The following is a 20,539-nucleotide window of genomic DNA, read 5'->3' as shown; positions in this document are numbered from 1 at the left end:
ATGCAATTTGGGAATTATGCCATTTGAGACGTAATCGAATCCGCAGTCTGTTTTTTTTGGTGAAACTAAACAAACATGGAAAGCGGAACCACGCTGTATGGAATATAGAAAACTGAGAAATTAAGTTTTTTATTGCTTTTCGTTCTAGCAGATGTTTTTCTTCGTTTCAAATAAACTTTTGCCTAGTGAAAAGGATTTAGATGCATCTGGCGTATTATTCCAAATCTAACAGTCAGATTTTATATGAGAATGGATGCTCTCAATTTCAATTCCCTACGGAGATGTTTCCTTCAAGTATTGACTCAAAATAATCCAACTTGTTCTGTGACTAATAAATGAGGCTGAATTACAGGCAATTCGACGGCGCATAACTATGCTATGCCTAAACTATAAGATTCGTTGTTTGAAAGTTGTGGTTTACAAAACTATTAGGCATGAAAATATTCGGCAGTTTTGTTTTCGTGCAAAGTAAGAGAAAACGGTTCTGGAAGGAGTAACTAAATTGAACCGTCTATTTTTGACACGCCGTCTTTTCACTGCAACTAAATCAGAAGGCATCATCTGCTTTCATTTCCCTCCGCTAAAACTCATTTGCACGGCTGACAACAAACTTTTGATTTGAGATAATTATTAAGGGGATTAATTTTCCTCTATGCAGAACACAGTTCGGCTGCTAGGAATTCCTCTTCTTTAAATAGATTCTGATCACATCAAAATAATCAATAGCAATTTAACAAGACTGCTCGTATCAGGGCAAATTCTTGAATGTTCCGACTGCCTTTTAAGGTTTATGAAGCAGTAATAACATAAAAATAAAAAAATTAAATGAAATAAAATAAAAGGAAATCATCATCCCACAAGCCATATAAAAAACAAAACAACAAATTTCTCTCCTAGTAACACATTGATTATGGCAAATAAACTTCGTTCAACCAATTTGGAACGATTTCTCAGGTGGACTAAATCTCCGCTTACGCGTTAATAGTGCGAAATATATCGCGCGTAAATTGTCCCAAAATGGCCGAAATGGCAATCTTTAAACCCCCATAACTTTATGAAAAATAATCACAGGTGAAATATCTTTTCAAATTTCAGCTCAAAACAACAATAGCTTTCGAACGATATAAAAAAGTCGACATTTGTCTGTAGTTAAAAAGTCGAAATTTGTCTGAAGAAAAAAAACCCACCCTGAGCACAAATATTCCGTTACTGTCGTATCGAAAGTCGAAACAATAATGCTATTCTACACTCAATTATGCAGCTGCCTCAGATAGAAAAAAAACTTTCCAATTCGTTCAAAATAGATTTGAATTGTTTGATACAAAATAGATTTGAATTACAAAATTGACTGCAAAATAAAACTGCAAAATAGATTTGAATCACTGGGAAATTTAATTGAATTATTTTCTTCTGCATAGATTTTATGTATACCTTTAACTAGAATTGGAAGCCAAGCAGTCTTTCAATTAAGAGTATTTTATCATGAACACATTCTTGTCAACCCAACGTCCATTTTTGTTTTGATTTTTAGCCTTCACGAGGAAACTGAAATTAAGATCAATGACTCTAAAACTTCCAATCGGTACCGAAAAGGAAAGAAAATATGGTGCGTTTCTAGCTTCTCTTTGGAGAAAAGTCAAAGTACTTGTTGATAGCGACCAGATTATGAGTAAGTTAGTTTTGATGAGTGAGATGCTACTGATATCGCTAACACGATGGACGCTCGATGGGATGAACAGAACAGAAGAAAAGAACGATTCTGTATCAATTTCTATTATATGGTTTTCCTCGTTGACAAAATGCACACATGGATTGTCGTGCCACGAGTTCACGACCCGAGGCGGGGAGTCGCTTTTAAACTTATGACTTTTTTTTGTAAGAACGTCTGACAATTTTTTTTATTTCGTCCCAGTAAATAAACTCAGCAATATCCTCGCTGATGGCTACAAAAAATAATGGAATATGGTTGGGCTCAAGGTTTAATTTGATACTTCTGAAGCTTTTTGAAGCTATCTGAAACAGATGCGAGGCGTTATCGTTTTTGATTAAAATAGCTGCACATGACTGACATCCCATGAGGAGAAAAGCTTGCAACTCGTTGATCCGATATTCGTTTTCATGCGTCGCCAACTTCATTTGGACATCCTAACGCCTTCTCTGTGCTCTTCAAATTTGCATTCGTAGACTATGATTTCATTTCCTTCACATTCTACGCTATACAAAGTACCATGAATTTTTGAGTACACGTAACATTCGTCAACTTTATTCGTTATATCCATACGGGGTATTTCAATATTTCTCTGAAAATTTTCCGAAAAGTTGTTGACCAATTGGGCTGTCTTTTCAGATACAGAGTAATTTACACCCATAATTTGAGTTCTGCAGCTTTTGTTTTCACATGATCAACTTGCTTTTCCTTTTCCTTCAACTTTTCTACTATATTTCTATCTGAGCAACACAACAGTTCTCGAAGATCACTTTGATATTTCAGCAGGCTTTCATAGTTTTCATTAGATTCATGTTCCAAGTTTACAATGTTTTCATGCTCTTCACTAATGTGGTCTAAAATTTTCTGCTTCAAGGCATCCAATTCCGCTGAAACATCTCGTACTAATTTTTCATAACCTTTACTACGCGTTTCTTTATCTTCGCTTAGTCTTTCCTTGGTGACGCGTACTAATTTCTCGCACGAACCCAAATCTGCAATAAGCTCGGAGACTTTTGATCTCACTTGAGACCCTCGTTCTTTCAAGGCCATAATGTTATGGTTCGGATGATTCGGAAGACAGTTCAAGCACAAAATCTGTTCGCATTTTGAACAAAACACCGAATATAGGTTCTTATGAGTTTCGCATACCGCAGGTTTGAGAGATTTGTGATCCAAAATTGTATGACCTTTCTTTAAATGAGGCATAATACAACCTTCACAATTAAATTTTACAGCACTTTCACCTTCCCATAGATCAATACATGTCACACACTTGAACAGTCGGTCCATTTGGATAGCTTCAAGCATGATTCACACATGACTTCTGTAGAGCTATCAGACACATTTACGGATGAATCTGCTTGCTTCGAATCCGCTTCTGCAATTGACTTGCTTGAATTAGCATCCATTTCGTGAAACGAATCAAATTATTGCGTTTAAAGGTAAATTTAAACAAAGCACCCGTCAATTTGACAATGCAAAGGAGCGAACACTATTTCAGAGTGTACGTTTTTGTAAGATACTTCTACTGGAGAACAAGATAAATATAAAAAACTTTCAAAGCTTCATTTTCCGTATCTTCAACTGTTGCACTTGAATCAGCTTCCATGTTTAAGAAAGCACCCAACTACTGCTCTGAAATGAAAATCAATCGGCTGTAATACAGAGGCAAAGCGGAGCGCCGCATCACTTACGATACAACGTAAGAGCAGCGTTGTTAGCTAACTAATAGTAAATTAGACAGAAAAACTAATACAAAAAAAGACAATGAATGCAAGTAAACGAAACAATGAACGCAAGTAAAGACAATGAAAAAGAGGTTGAAAAAATTACATTAAACGCAAAAGAAAAAAATTTAGGCTCAATTTTTGAATATCAAACAAAAAAAATATGTAGACCTAAAGTTTTTTTGAATTTCAAGAGCAACTAGCAGACCCACTGCAGCTAGAACGGCTCCCGAAAAATCTAACATTTAATCATCTTTAACAGAAAATTCGGTTGGACGGATGGATGATCGTTAGCTGGTTGTGGGGATAACTGAGTGAATGGATGGACGTATTGAAGACAGGATAGATGGATGGATGGCTGGTTACATGCATGGAAGTATGGATGAATGTCGAAACGTATAGCTAGACGGCTGATTGGATGGATGGTTGGATGGCTTGACTGATGGCAGGATCGAAAGATGACTGGATGGATGGCATGATTGATGACGGTGTGGATGGATGGCTGAATTGATGAGAGCATGGATGGATGAACTAGATATTTTGATGACTGATTTGTTGAATGGCTGGATGAATTGATGGTTGGATAGATGGATGGATTGATAGCTGACTGAATAGCTAAATGGATGGATGGCTGGCTGTATGGAGAACAGAGGGGATGTGGGACGGCTGAACGGATGCATGGCCAGGTTGATGGATGGCTGGTTGAATGGAGACGGTTAGATCGATGATGGATGACAGGTGGGATGCATGGATGGCTAGATAAACGCATGATTTAATATATGGATGTGGGACAAAAGGCTATCTAGATGGATGAATGGCTAGATCAACGGGGATGGATGTTGATAGATGGGTGACTGGCTGGATGAATGGATGAAAGAGTGAATGACTAGATCGTTGGATGCCTAGATGAATGGGCTTCATGGATAGATGGATGGTTAGTTGGATGGACGGATGGCTAGATGAAATGATGAATTATTAATGGATAGATGGCTGGTAAATTGATAAATGAATGGTTGGGTCCAAGGACGGCGGGATGGATAGATTGAAAGGCTTGATGACTAGATGGATGATTAGATAGATGGTTTGGATGAATGGAAGGATAGCTTGATGAATATGTGGTTCGATGGATGAGTGGTTCGATGGATGAGTGGTTTGTTGAATGGATGGCTAGATGGCTGGCTGCATTGGTCAATGGATGGTCTACTAGATGGATGGTTGTCTGAAATGATTGATGGCTAGATGGATGAATGGCTAGTTGAATGGATGACTAGATGAATAATGGATGACCTGATTAATGGAGGGATCGTTTGATGAATTAACTGCTCGGATAGATGGATGGATGGCTGGCTGGCTTTTGTTTAGATAGATGGCTGGATCGATGGATATCTGAATGGATGAACCAATTTTTTAAGAACTGGCTGATGGATGTTTGGTTGGATAGATTGATGGCTGAATGGCTCACTGAATGGAGAGGTCGTTGGGTGAATCGCTTGATGAATGAATGGACGGATGAATGTATCATTGTATTGATGGCTAGATCGATTGATGGCTTGATGGTTGACTTGATGGCTTGGCTGGTAGGATCGCTCGATGGATGGATGTATCGTTGTATGAATAGCTAGATCAATGGCTGGCTTGAAGGACGGACGTTTGGATTGATGCATGAAAACACCGCGAGATAGAAAGATAACTAGCTGGATAAAATGGATGAATAGCTTGTTAAGAAGATCGATTAATGAATCGCTGAAGGGCTTTATGGATGGCTTGCTGGATCTCGAGGCTGATTGGACGATCTGAGCAGTAACGCTAGGAGGTCTGCAACCTCTGAGAGTAACATATCAGCACCACACTATATAGTCGAGACTTTCAAAATTACAGATGATTTTTTTAATCTAAGTTTTTCAAACAATTTTCAAAAAAGCGAAGGCACAACTAAAAGCTAGATGTGTACCTCAGAAACTTAAGTTTTGAGCAGACATATTTGGAGGCAAAACTGCAAACGCCTGAGAGTATCATGAACGTACCGAAATAAAGGGCTGAGAAATTTAAATGTGATGCTTTTGAAATCTCATTTTACTTGAAACTTTAAAAAAAAATCATATTTCGAGAACAATAAGGTAATCAAATTAGGAAGCCGATTTCGCAGTAATTTTGCTAACTTCGACCTTGATGTAGTAACCGTATACGTGAAAAAAGCCGTTACATATCTTATAGTCTAATACCGTTACGCTACACTACGGATGACTGGTTTTCCATCCTACACAACGGTTGACTGCGTTGCCCTCCTCCTCCCCTCCCATTTTGACATTTTTAATAAAATTAACTCAAATTGAGAAAGTTGGAAAGATTGGTGAAGTTTGTTTACTGCTCAGAAATTTGAAAACGAAAACTGACCTGACTTTAAAAAAACACAGCTAACAGAGAGATGGAAAAGAAACAACGAACGCAAGGAAAGAGAAAAAAACGGACTTCAGTGTCAACTTTTGTTTTTTATTTAAATTTCAACTTTTCAATTTGAAAGTGGAAAAATTGGGCCTTACAGCTCTTTGAAACTCAAGAACAATTAATGATTGACACATTTTTGATAAAATGAAACTCAAATTGCAAAAACTGAATCAATAGAAAAACTTTTCTATCCGCTGAGAAGTCTGAAAAATGAAATTCACTTTCGAAATTAAAGTCGATCAGGTTTTTGGTTATCTTTAATCTTTTGCTGTTCAATAGCGGAGTTTGCTTCCTTTTAAAAAATAAATAGAACCGAACTTGAAAAATATTATACGCCAAACCACGAAAAACCAAAATTGGGCATCCTGAATGCGCGTCCTTAAGTCGATGCCAGTTTATGTTTGAAGAAGAACATTTAATGTGTTCGCATGCCATTAGTCTACTGAACTAATTTTCTATCCGTCTTCTCTCAAAATTGAGAAAAACTTTCCGGAAACTTATCGTAGCTCACGGTACTACTATTCGGTATTTTAAATTATATATCAATCAATTCAATCTGACTTTCATATATTATGTACTAAATTTTGCTTGAAAAACGTCATCCAATTCTTTAAAAAATTAAGCTTCATTAAAACAGTTGCTACATGTTGCCCCACATAGTTTTGCGCGTTAAAGGACAATCAAATTTTCACTAACTTGAATTAACTTTGAAGTCAAACTTCAAAGTCATTTAGCAAAAACATGAATGGAGCATAAACAAACTTCCCAATGATTTCTGAAATGAAAAAACAAACATAGCAAGCAGATGGTTAGAAAAGTCTAAAACAACTCAAAGACATCAAAAACTTTCAAACAACAAGGACATCGAAAAAATCATTTTTCAATTTTCGAACACAGCATGTTAAGGCTAGTTGAATTTCGTGAAAAGATAAGATTTTTTCTTGAAGTTATTGAATGTAGAAAAACTCGATCAGTAACTTTTTTATTCTGCTGTGAGTTCAGAAAAATCAAGTTTTCATGTTTTATGACCATTATAATTTGGCTGTTTACATGTGGAGACTGATTTCTTTCAATAAAAGAAACCAATTGAACTAGGAAAAAAACTAAGACAAACCGCGAAAATCAAATCTGACATCTATATAAACGAACATAGCCAAAAGACAGTTAGAAAAAAAAGTCAAGGAACGCTCAAAAAACAACAACAAAAATGACTGGTTTTTTGAAAAAACTTCAACTTTCAAAAATACTACAACAAAAATATATGGCCTTAAAAGCTCTTCAAATTTCATAAGCTTTTAAAGTTGATACTTTTTTGATATAACTAGCCCAATTTGAAAAAACTAGTATATCAGGAAACGATTTTATTCCTCTGGGAAACCTAAAACTAAATTCCAATTTCGAAACTAAAAATCGATCATGCTTTTTGCGTCATTTCTCTCATTACACTTGCATTAGACTCAAAAAATGCACATATACCGAAAGTTTTATACCAAAAAGTGAATTTTCGAGAAAAACCAAAATTGAGCGTGAACAAATTGGAATACTTATTCCTGATAAGTCTTTACGGAGAGGCGAAGTGGAGTTTCGCAACACTTGCTATGCAAAAAAAAACACATTGCGCTACAACATAATAAATGAAAAAGACAGATGTCAAAAATATTTCTGAAAAATTAAGTTGGAAAAAATTAATTGAAAAAATAACTTGACAAAAGTTGAAAAATTGCAGCTACAAAAACTTCATACTTGTATCGGATGATGTTCATAAAGAGGCCTTAATAAATGGGAATCATTTACCCAGCGGCAACAAAGGAGACAAACTTGGGGTCGAAACCTGTTGAGCCAAAAACAGAACTTTGTCATAAAAAATTTCCTATAATTTCAAAGTTTTTACGAACCATCCGAACTGAAACACATAATCCCAAACAAATATATTTCGCTCTCGAAACTCAAAATCAGTCATGGTAAAAATTGCTTAGCCTGGAACAAAACCCATGCTTTAAAAACCCAATAAAAACTCTGCCAGATAAAAAATGAGGTTTTAAAAAAAGATGAACCGGCAGAATTTAGAAAACCACGAACACGAAGAAAAATTGAACAATTTTTTGAAAAGATAATTACTACCTGAAATGGGTTTGAACTAATTACTACTTAAGTCTCTTCTAGAGAAAGATACTACATGTGTAACTTTCTCTAGAAGTGAAGATCCTCTAGAAGTGCAGATCTTGTGGACAAAATTGTTTATGAAAAAAATGTCTAGTGTCCGACAGCAATACACTTGCTTATCGCAAGGGTAAAATCATTTAAACCTCATTATTTCTTTTATCCTTACTTTTCTGCAATTTTTTTCAGAACAGCGCAAATAAAATAGGTGAAAACTGAACGAACCAGAGAATGAAAACTAAATTAGTGTTAAAATTGTGGTAGAAAGAAAGAAGTCACTTTCTCATCAATTGGCTTTACTCCATTTTTAATCTGTAAACCTAAAAAAATCAGACCACATACTCCGAAATTATTTCTAAAATTCAAAGATAGCCAACAGACAGTAGGAAAAAACTCAATTAACACAAGGAAACCGAAAGAAAAAACTGTTTTAACTTTTGCAAATACTTCAATTTTTGAATTTCAAAGAAGCAATATATACCCTTGAATCTTTTCGAATTTCAAGAACAATTTATGCTTGGAGCTTTTTAGATAGTTAACCCAATTTGATCAATAAGCAAATTTTTTATTCCCCTGAGAAATTCCACTATCGAAACTAGAAGCCCATCACGTTTTTTGTGACCTTGATTTTCGATAGTGGAGTTTGCATTCTTTTTAACAAAGTAAAATGAACGGAACATAAGAAATCAAACCGCAAAAAAATACAGTTGAGCGTGAAAAAATTTCAAGTTTTTTTCGAAAATAAAACAAACCAAGAAATTGTCAAGACCTATATAAGTGAAAATCACTTTGTTCTTTTACACTTAATCAGTCAGTTTAGACCAGCTTAAAGAGCATTGATTGCCTGAGAATTTTCGCGCATTGAGTCTTGATCGCATGAGAATAGCCTCAAAAGTACTGCTTTAAACTATATTTCAAGCGAATCCGTCTCAACCAAAAAAAACAGCGCAGGAGAAACTAAATTGAAAAATATACAAACACCAATGAAAGAATTGGATTCTTGAAATCAACAGATAAATCAACACATTACGCCAAATGAAATTGGTATTCGCCGTATTTTCATAATCATCAAAGTGGAAAGAGATTCATACCTGCACACGAGTACACCGGTATACTTGTGACCAACGCGTTTTTCTTTTGTTCACGTTTTTGTTGAACAAACCACATTCAAAACGTAATTAAAGCCAATTTTTGTGAAACGAAGCATTGCTCTGACATCGGAAAATATAATTTTAGTACAAATTTAACATGAATAGTCATTCATCTTTGGCTTGTTTTAACTCAGAATGACAAAAAGTTTCAAAACAAATGATACAAACTCCCTAATTGACACTGGAATTCTTTTAGGATAAGATTTAAGAAAGCATAGAATATACATGAAACTATAACACGCATCCATCGTCAAGGATATCAAGTTTTTTCTGTCACTGGTTTTGGGATGTTCCTCTAAGATGTGATTCGTATTGACACAACATTGAATAATGCACTTCAGCTTGAGAACTAAAAAAACTCAAAGGGTGAGCAACTGACACAACAGATAGACAGGTTCATTATGTCGTAAATTTAGCAATAATGAACCAGTCTAAGCCCTGTAATATCTAAGCCAATATAGTATCTAAGCCAAAATGAATCCAAAAGCCTTGTCATTATTGTTCCGACCATTGAAAATGGGGAGGAACTTTGTATTCGGGTGTTTTGTTTTATTTTTTTTTTGCTTTTTGTTTTCCACGCAAAATCATGTACCACAAATAATGATCGGACTGGGTTGAGTGATATATCATATTAAAACCTTACAGTCGTACATTTAAAAATTCGAACATTTAAAAATTTAAAAAATTTTCCCAATGCCGAGAAAAACAGGTTTGAAATTTTTGATTTTTCGTCTTATTTCGAGCGAGCATTTTTATTTAACTTGACTAAAAGCTTACAACAGCTTAAATTAAAACGGAAAACCTTAGTTTTACTTGCGTAAAGTTAGTTTATTTTGAGTATTAAAGCGCATTTTGGCATCAAAATTTTCAAAAATTCGCAAACTTTTCGATTTTTTTTTCGTTTTTCAGGCATTTTTTTAAAGAAACTGTTTTCAATTTGCTCATTTTAGTATGGCTGTCGAGTATACCTAATTCCCAGTTTTTGTTCAGCTCATTTTATCACACCACGCCAAAAAACCTTAAAAATTTGAAAAAACGTAGTATTTTGTGAGACTATGGTCGGAACATTCTGTGCTACTTGCAGTTACCGGCTATCCTTATTTCTTTTTTTCTAATGTCTTTACGAGCAAAATGTTCTCAAACTATTTCATTCGCTATCACACATAACAATCAGTTTAAAAGGGAACTAAATTTTAAACTCACTTACGTTTTGGGGTTCAGACCTGTATAAACTTAAATAAAATCAAACGACTACTTCTACTATTCAAAAACGTGCAACACCACTTCTGCAAACACTATTCAACGCAAACGGGGCATTTGAGAAAAATATGCAGGCTATGTTGGACGTAACACCTGGCACCATGAAAAAAATATGAACAAAATGAATGCAAAGCCCCGAAACGGATCAGTTGAATTACCGATTCTCGTTTTGGTCAATCTTTTTCAGGTAGCTTGCTCCATTCAGGAAACCACCAGAAACACATATTGGTCAATTTTATGGCATAACTATTTAAAACCTGGCATGGGCAAATGCATTTTATCAGAGCGAGAATAAACTGACATAAGCATAAGAAATTACTGGAGAGAATGAATTCAACCCTGATTTAAATTTAGTGATATCAAAACAACATCAAACAGCCGTGATCTCAAATTAGTCTTTCTCAAAAATGATAAAAAGTTTGTGAAATCTATTCAAAATATGGACATTGAACACTAGGAAAAGCGTTCATAAACTCAACAAAACGAAAACATTGCCAAAGAAACCAAAAAATCAAATCGAAAAAAAAAAACTTTTCGAGCTTCAAAATTCTTCTATGATTTAAACTTATTTAAAAAAAAGGAATTTGACAGGAAATCAAACAGCGAAAAATGAAATTTAAACTTCACAACTTTGAAGGCTTTTCCTGACAGAAAAACCTGAGATCTTAAGTGACGTCAATCCATTCATTGAAAGAAAAAAGAAAACGTGTAAGCTTGACCCCATTGATCCTATTGTGCTTCAAAACATCAACCTCTTGATTGCGAGTGAGAGGCATTAACTAGCCACATATTTTTGATTTCCCCCTTCTTACTTTCGTGGGGGATATATAAGTAATTCAGGACCGGATTTAGGGGGGTTGCCTCTTTTTTTTCAGGGGTTCGACCCCCTTATCAATCAAAGGGTCTCCCTTTGGTATTATTTGATGACATCCATTTTCGACTACCGACCCCAAATATTTTCTAAAAGCTCCTTTAGCGACAATATATACTAGTTTTGAGGGGGAGCGCGCGTCGAACAAGCGGCATTTTTGACATCTTTTTTTTCAAGATAAAAACTTATAGGGTCCTTTAAGTGTGCTGTGAGCGCTCAGAAAATCAATTTGTTCGACCTAAGAAAAGGTCGACAAAATTTTATTTTCAAAAAATCTCACCCCCTCGAGAAAACCTTAGATCTGTCGATGACAATATGATCATTACTTTAGCATGTTCAAAATGATTAAATCATGATTTCACACATCTCAAAAATCTACTGAAAAAAGACAAAAAACGAAGACTTATTTGAAAACGAAACGAAGTGAGCAAAACTAATAAAGGCCCAATTGCAAAAACCGCTTTTCTTAATTAGAAAACATAACAGTCCTTGTCTTTTTGATGCAAATACCCTTCGTTGTTGAAGCGCCTGTTTCTTTTTATTTTTTGATATGACGAAAAAACCAGCTTTTAAAAGATTTAGGCCACATCTTTGATGTGATCAGCCACCACCAAAATTGGATTGATCCGGTTAATTATTCAAGAGATTGAGCACAAGGGGATTTCTCTGAGATTTCTATTTCCTGATGAGGAAATCAAATCTAAGGGGACTTGTAAACTCATTAGCAACTAATTCGAAATTTACATTTTTACTCATCCATCGCCCAATTTACGTCAGACATCTTAAAACGGGCACATAATAGAATGCGTTAGAAAGAAGAACAAAAAAACGGACGCTGTAGGGCTGAACATATTATAACACAGATGCGAAGCTGAGGTTCGCACCACATGAGATACAACTCAAACATAGCATTGCAAGCTGGCAGACAGAAAATGAAAGAAAGAATTTTTCTGGAATGATGTTCAATTTATGAAAAATGCGTCCATTAAGACATATACCGGCGTTAAATAAGCAGAAACATTTATGTGGCGGCAACTAAGCCGACAAAATTGGGTGAACTCTCGTTGAGCCGAAAAAAAATTGTTGTCATAAAAAACTTTTGTAAGTTGTGAAATCTCAATTTTTACGCAACCCCTTCGGAAAAACAAACACAGCCAACAGACAGTTGGAACAGAGTCAATGAACGCGAGGAGTCAAAAAAATACTGGCTTGTTTTTAGAAAAAAAAACAATCTAATTTCAAAGAAAAAATTAAGGCTCTTCCAATTTCAACAATTTATGGTTGACACGTTTTTGATAAAACTAACACAATTCGGCTCTTTTCCACTCCCCCCCCCCCAACTTTTCAAAATATCGAGTGAACCCAACTTGAGAAAACGGGATCAATAGTAACGCTTTTATTCCGCTGGGAAATCTTAACAATAAATTCCACTTTCGAAACTAGAAATCATTCACGTTTTTTTCACGCCATTTCCACGTTCCTATTTGGAGAGTGTTATTTGCGTCACTTTCAGCAGTTGAATTTTAATTGAACTCAAAAAGGGCATTATACCTAAGTGCATCATTATTTTAGGACTTTTTCCTGAAAAAAAAACAAAAAAAAATCACCAAGACCTATATAAGATTCTTCACTACGTTGTTCGACTATAAAAAGATAAAATATACGTTTCTTTTTAAATGACGCAAACTAAGTCAATAAAACATAAGATACAAACAGTTCAAACCAAATACAGCTGTTGAGCGAAAAAACGTCAAGTGACATGTTGGAATAGAAAATGAACTCGAGGAAGCCGAAAACATGTTTGATTTACAAGTATATTAAAAATCTTTGCGTTCTTTGACTTGATTGTTATGATAGGTAATTTTTTCAACTCGGCTGCAAATCTAAAAAATAAAACCCACTTTTATTCAATCTCGTTTTTTGGTGTCACTTTCATTTTTCTCATTGATGAGCTTAGTTTGTCTCCATTTCAGCATAGGAATTAATTTACAGTTATTTCAGCCCCATTTTCAGTTTTTCTCATTAGTGTTCGGCGGAGTCACAGAACAAGCTTTTCGGAATAAGTAATAAAAAGGAGAAACTCCACAAGACAAATGAAATAAAGTCTACACGTCAATTTAGATGAGTAAAAAATTTCAATTTAGTAATCGAGAAAAGTAACACATAGCCAATCAAAGATTGGAAAAGAGTAATAAACGCAAGTAAACATAAAAAAAACACTTTCTTCAAAAATCTCAACTTTCGAATTTCACAGAAAAAAAAACAGATGCCCCTTAAGCTCTTTGAATTTTAGAACTATTTATGAATGGCGCTTTTTGATAACATGAACCAAACTTGAGAAAACTGGATCAATTGGTAAAGTTTTTATTTCGCTGGGAAATCTTCAAAACTAGAATTCGTTCCGTTTTTTCGCGCCATTTCCTAGTTCGTATTTGGAGACTGCTTTTAAGTTACTTCCAGCAGATGAATTTCAATTGAACTCAAAAAGTGCATTATACCTTAGTGCATCAAAATTTAAAAATTTATGACTTTTTCCGGAAAAAAAAATCAGCAAGATCTATATAAGAGTCTTCACTACGTTCATTACTCCTTAACATAGCCAATCGAAGACTGGAAAAGAGTAATGAATGCCAGTAAACATAGAAAAAAAATTGACTTGAAAAAATCTCAACTTTCGAATTTCAAAGAAAAAATAGATGCCCTTTAAGCTATTTGAAACTCTGGAACAATTTATGATTGTCGCTTTTCTGATAACAATAACCAACTTGAGAAAACCGGATCAACCGATCGAAATTTTATTCCGCTGGGAAATCTTAAAAATAAATTTCACTTTCGAAACTAGAAATTGGTCACGTTTTTTTTGTGCCATTTCCACGTTCGTATTTAGAGAGTGCTATTTACGTCACTATCAGCAGCTGAACTTTAATGGAACTCAAAAAGTGGCTTAAATACCTAAGTGCATTCATGAATGCATCAATATGTATGAATGCACATCTGTAGTTATTAGAGACTTTTATAAATTTTTCCTGAAAAAAAAACAAACAAAAAATCAGCAAGACCTATAAATGAGTCTTCACTAGGTTCTTTACTATTAACCACATCCACGAATATATCTAACTGACAGTTGAAAAATGTCAGCCAGGCCACAAAGAATGGAAAAAAATCACTGACTTTTTCGAAACAGGAAGTCAATTAAGTTTTTCGTGACCTCTACACTTTTGCTGTTTAATAGTTGAACTTGCCTTTCTTTTAGTGAAAAAATTATTCCGCTGGGAAAAACACTATATGCATTTGCGAAACTTGGAATCAATCACGTTTTTTTTGGGCTATTTCGGCTTTCATAATCGGAGAGTGCCTTTTGCCTCTTTTAGCCAGTGTAATTGAGCTGAATTCAACATTTTTTATACATGACGAACACAAGCTGGGTATTTTGTAAATTGTAAGCGGATTCCGCAACAAAGACGCTCCCACTGTGCTTCCTTTGTTCTTTCGTTTTCCTTGCTCGTTCCGACAAAATGTTACCATATTTAAAGACTTGTACCTGGATTTCAGAGACCTACACATACCAAGTTACGCTCCTATCCATTGAAAAATTCCGCCTCATAATGTATAGACATACTTTTTGCAAAAAAGGGCAAAAAGTAGCTCTAAACAGGCAAAAACAAATTGAAAAAATAATAAACGTGAATTGAAAAATAAAATTTTGCGATGCGCTTGAATCGAACCACCGACATGAAAATAAATAGTCCCACATGTGCACTACTATCGGGTGAAAATTTAGCAACCCATCAACAAACCAATATTAACCATTAAGCAAGCAATAAAAAAGCTACAGCTGCTATTAAACTGCCAAATTTATGCAGCAAAAAGTCTACCTGTAAATTTGGATCTCCTACCTGTAAATTAGGATTCTCGCGTCAATACAACCGCGCCACGGTCACTTGAAAGCAAACTAATGGCTCAGGTGCAGCCAGAGATACCAGTTTAGTATTTTATGAACATAGCCAATCGAAGATTGGAAAAGAGTAATGAACACAAGTAGACATCAAAAAAAGTATACTGACTTTCTTGAAATCGCAACTTCCGAATTTCAAAGAAAAAAACAGATGCCCTTTAATCTCTTTGAATTATACGATTGCCAGTTTTTTTTTAAACATGAGCCCAACAAGAGAAAACTGTATCAATAGGTAAAATTTTTATTCCGTTGGAAATCTAAAAATTAAATTCCCCTTTCGAAACTAAAAATCGTTCACGTTTTTTCGCGCCATTTCCACGTTCTTATTTCGAGAGGGCTATTTATTTCACTTTCAGCAGATGAATTTCAATTGAACTCAAAAACTGCATTATACCTAAGTGCATCAATATTTTAAATTGAATGAAATATTTAAAAAAAAAATCAGCGGCCTATAAAAGCGTCATGAAGAATAATGAAAGGCGGCGAAATATGGTAAAGCATAATGCATAACTTGTTAGAAGACCTCAACGATGTGGGCACCCAAAAAAGATGGCTTAATGAAATAAAAGAGCAATTTATGATTGACACTTTTTTTGATAAACGTAACACATTATGAGAAAACTGGACCAATAAGTAAACTTTTTATTCCGCTGGGAAATCTTAAATTGAATTCCATTTTCAAAACAAGAAGTCGATCCCGTTTTTCGTGACATTTACACCTTTTCTGTTCGATAGTGGAGTTTGCCTTCCTTTTAACAAAAGAAATGAAGCGAAGTTTCAAAGCAATCAAATTCAAACTGCGAAAAATCAAATTTAGCGTGAACAAATTTTCCTTAAAAAAAACTAAAAAAACAAGACCTATATAAGAGTCTTGACTACGTTCTTGACACTTCATCATAGCTAGAAGACAAAATTCATAACCATTTGCGCAGCGTCCGGTTGTTATTTCTTCCCATCTAAGTTTCAAGAATCCAATATTTCGCATGGATGTTCCATGCAATTGCGAAATAGGACGTGCGGCTTTATCTGGGATTCCAAAACCAGATTTTGAACAAACATTCAAATACAAGTCGACATAGAGAGGAATCAACTAAAGCTATTTGACTGCATCGAACACAAACTGCATCTATTAGACAAAAGTATCTACCATAATTGAAACGATGCAATGCAAATCAAAAGCAACATGAAAAAGCATGCTCTGATTGCAAACAAGTTAATCGCATTTTGAATTCACTCAACTGACATGTAAGCAAAATAATCGAATTTCTTTTTTTTCTGATTATACAATGAAAACTTTCTGATAACTAATCAGATTTTGTGTCATGACAACTACACCAGTTTTTGAGGACCTCTGTTATCGGGCCTTTTTGTCAACCTTTTTTTTTCAACCAAAATGCATATTTAATAAGAAAACTTAAATTGCGAAGATACCCAATTTTGGTGGGATCACGTTTTAAGAGGGCCTTTTCCTTATCACCCCTCAATTAAATTTTTTTAAAAACACTTAGAGAAAACCTACCCGTCCTAACCTTTGAATGCCATCTACACAGTTGAACCTGGGACGTTGTCGGAGGATACCCGGGAGGGATTTGAACCCTCGCCCATTGACCGGAGTCAACGTCATAGACCATCTAGACCACCGGGTAGTGTGTTTTAACTGATAACTGACCAAGTTCAACTGCTTCGATGACAAGGACACGACTGTAAGTGTCATGTCCAGCTTCAAATCATTTCATTCACTCACAATATAGAATTTTCCCTCTTTGGGGGGGGGGGGGTCTCCTGTTATAAATTCTAACTGGGGGTCCTGTTAAAAACTTTTTGTCATCATTCAGCATATTTTTCCAACCTTTCATACTTAAGTTCATCTGTAACTTCAAAATCAAATCTCCTCTGACATTAGTCGCGTGTAAGGACGCAGGTAATTTTAGGCCGTTAGTGTTACAACATTTCCACACAGAGCTCACATGTGACAACTCGATGCACACACGGTCAACATCGGTTTTGATCTCACTATATTGAAAGTTAACGCATCTCTTTTAATCCATAAGATCTTGCAAAAAATAATAATTTGCTAAAAATATACTTTGTTTTTAGCAATAACACCGCCAAAATCAAAAAAGAGATCAAAACAAAATGTTGTCACCACGCATCTCTCAACCACAACAAATAATGGCGAATGTTAAAGTGCCATTGGTATTCATGTATATTTCGAATGATTTACTTGGCGCTTCAAAACGTAGTTACACTCCGATTAACAATCGCCAAGTATTTTTGCTGTATTTTATAAATAAAGCATTAACAAAACTCACTTTTTTTCTTTCCCATCCGCTTAATACTTGATGGTCTTCGGCACCTCCCAGGGAAACTCGGATCTTCCGAAGTGTCCGTACTTAGCCGACTCCTCGTAGAAAGGCGTCTTCAGTTTCAGATCTCTGCAATATAGAAGCAAACTTCATCAAGCTCATTCACGCATCATTTCACCAATCTAAGGTATTGATATCTTATTTGAGATCAATTATCGTTACAGCTAAGAATAAACTATAATTACGCTTCAAGGTTATAGCGCTATAACTTTTGTTTCAACTAACGATTTTTCCTTTACAAGCATAACTTCTTTTTTGCCACACTTGACCTTTATATGTTGTGATAACTCAGTAATGAGTAATGTCGGGTCCGAAATCTTGAACTCAATACAGCGCTACTGCAGGGATTTCACGAGAGGGGTGCGTCATTAAAACCCTTCGAACTGGACTCGCATGCTTGTTGAGGACCACCCAACATGCCAGGACCACCCAACATGTAGCAATCAATTAGTCAGGGTAACTAAAGTAGTGTTTTTGTGTTGTGTGGTCTTGTCTTCTGCTCACCTGATGATGATTCCTGGCCTGAGGTCGAAGTTCTTCATCACTATCTCTCTGATCTCCCCGTCGCTCTTCACTCCCGTCCCATACGTGTCCACGAACAGAGACAGCGGCTCCGCAATCCCAATCGCATACGAAATCTACAGGAACAGAAAACAAGATATTCTCCTTATTAGTTCCTTATTGCCCTTTGATCTACAATAGACCATCTTCATAACTTACAATATAAATTTTACTCAAATAAAAGCAATTTTGGATTGTTTTCAAGATATACTTATGGGTTAAACTTAAGATTTTTTTATCGAATTTGAAGTATTTGTCAATATTTCTGTTTCTCTGTACCATCAACAGAATCATTTCGCCATCACAATTAGGCTAACTGTTTCAAACTGGTAAAAATTCTATTTCTATTTTCACGTTTCGTAATTACGTAATTACCCTTGCTCTTGTTTCAGAGTAGGAGCTGCAAATCAGTTAATATTTTTCACTACTATATTTTTCTACTTAAATCCATGTGTAAACTCTAACTTCTGAAAATGAAATCCTCGGCCTTCTTTTTTTCCCTCCCAATTACCTGTACGATGACTCGACTGCAGAGTCCGGCCTTGACCAGTGACTTGGCCACCCATCTGGCAGCATAGGCCGCACTCCTGTCCACTTTGGTGCTGTCTTTCCCTGAGAACGCCCCTCCCCCATGTGCTCCCCACCCGCCATAGGTGTCCACGATGATCTTACGCCCAGTCAGACCAGCGTCGCTCTAGAAAAAAAAACTTCAAAACTAGAATTGAAAAGAATGGTCAAAAAGTAATTTAAAGTAAGTTTTGTCAAAACTCATTTTCAAAAATAAACACATCTTCACCGCAGACTTCAAGTTTTCACACCGTCACTGATCAACTGTTCAAAAGCCGTCACTGATCAAAACAATGCTGATTTGATTGCAAATAGATGACGATTTATTCTTCTCTTTCTACAAGCCATGACTTGTATTAAACTTTCTAAATTACCATTGGCGAGAGAGCATTCGTATAAAAGGTTTTAAGAGCATTAACCAAGAGGTTTTTGATCATATTTTTCTAACATTATCCATTTTGACGTATTTTCAGCCATCGAAAGTTGAATTCACAAAACATCGACATATTTGAAGAAAGGTATTCAGCTCTAATGATGGTATATAGTTCTAATGATATCGGAAAACTTAAATAAAAATCACGATTTTTTTTTTAAAATAAGAATAGTTGTCTGCACCTGTGGTCCCCCAATGAGGAACATTCCAGAGGGGTTGAGATGATAGACTGTGTTGCTGTCGAGCATCTCGGCTGGGATGACCTTCTGGATGACATGAGTCATGAGGTCCTGCTGGATCTGCTTCTGAGTGACTTGGTCAGTGTGCTGGGTGGATATGACCACAGTATGGACACGCAGAGGGACACACCTGCCCCCCACCTTCTTGTACTCCACCGTCACCTGAACAGACAACACTTATATAGTGACGCATACTCACTGACTCAAATCGAAACAATATCAGCACTGTTCATGACTTCATTATTCCTAATTTTGATTACTTTCTGATGATTTATTTTTGATTTGTGACTTTGACTTTGTAAGAGTTTCTTACAAAAAAGTGTAAACATAATGTCTTGCAGCTCGCCCACTTTTATACTCATAATTAAACAATGAATCTGAACATTTTGAAAGAAAAGAAGAGCCACAGTAAGCACGTTGCTGTGCAAATGGCGCAAAACGCTCCAATAACAACACAGAAATCAATGCAAAACAATTTTTTGAAATTTTGACGTTCATTAGGTAGCTCTCAAACAAATCCAAAGAGCTTAAATATGATAAAACTGTTCAAACAGATTGGGAGTGCTTGATTGAATGGATCATCTTCTGCCGGGTTACTAATCAATTTTTTGAAAATTGAACTGTTCAGTTATCGGCAAAGAATTTTTTTATGAAATCACAAATGAAAGAGTTTCTATATGACAGCTCGGTCCAAGCCTTCCCTTCCTCCTCCCCCCTATTGAATTCTTTGAGGTAGTTGAAATTGCGTAATACAGCCACTTGACACCAAAGCCATAGTTCCTTCGCCCGTCATTAAATTATCGCATCTAAATAATTTTCATTTGGCACTGGCTGTTTCGGATGAGATTAGAATTCAATTGAAACGGAACCAAACATAGCCAAAAGACAGAAAAGAGTCAATCAACGCAACGAAATAAAAAAAAATGACAATCGAAAAAATTTTTAAAAAGGTCATATGTGTGCACCAAACTGTTTAAAAACGTGATTTTATTACGCAAGTGTAATTAAACATAGACAGATTCTTTCTTTGCTTTTGTCAAATCTCTGGTCTTCACAGCGCCAACTCACCATCGAATTGCAAAACTGAGCATCTCTT

General features: G+C 35.5%; 2 protein-coding genes across 4 annotated transcripts in view; both read right to left on the bottom strand.

Annotated features, from left to right (window-relative positions):
• LOC134856977 (RNA polymerase-associated protein RTF1 homolog) overlaps window positions 1–20,539 on the bottom strand; it is a 607,680-nt gene that overhangs the window by 292,145 nt on the left and 294,996 nt on the right. The window lies entirely within an intron of this gene.
• LOC134856982 (S-adenosylmethionine synthase-like) overlaps window positions 8,986–20,539 on the bottom strand; it is a 207,374-nt gene continuing 195,820 nt past the window's right edge. For 2 of the 3 annotated variants that reach the window (XM_063873300.1, XM_063873298.1), the window contains 5 exons: window positions 19,387–19,605; window positions 18,716–18,898; window positions 18,148–18,281; window positions 17,590–17,712; window positions 8,986–9,540 (listed from right to left, as the gene is read on the bottom strand). In XM_063873300.1, the coding sequence (XP_063729370.1) occupies window positions 17,610–17,712; window positions 18,148–18,281; window positions 18,716–18,898; window positions 19,387–19,605 (639 nt within the window). In that variant the 3' untranslated portion in view covers window positions 8,986–9,540; window positions 17,590–17,609. Of the gene's footprint in view, window positions 9,541–10,394; window positions 10,415–17,589; window positions 17,713–18,147; window positions 18,282–18,715; window positions 18,899–19,386; window positions 19,606–20,539 lie in introns of those variants that run through there. The other variant, XM_063873299.1, reaches the window with a different exon arrangement.

Source organism: Symsagittifera roscoffensis, chromosome 1, assembly GCF_963678635.1.
Source record: "Symsagittifera roscoffensis chromosome 1, txSymRosc1.1, whole genome shotgun sequence".
Classification (NCBI taxonomy): Eukaryota; Metazoa; Xenacoelomorpha; order Acoela; family Convolutidae; genus Symsagittifera; species Symsagittifera roscoffensis.
Note: the sequence above shows the minus strand (reverse complement) of the source record. Positions and strands in the feature narration are given on the sequence as shown.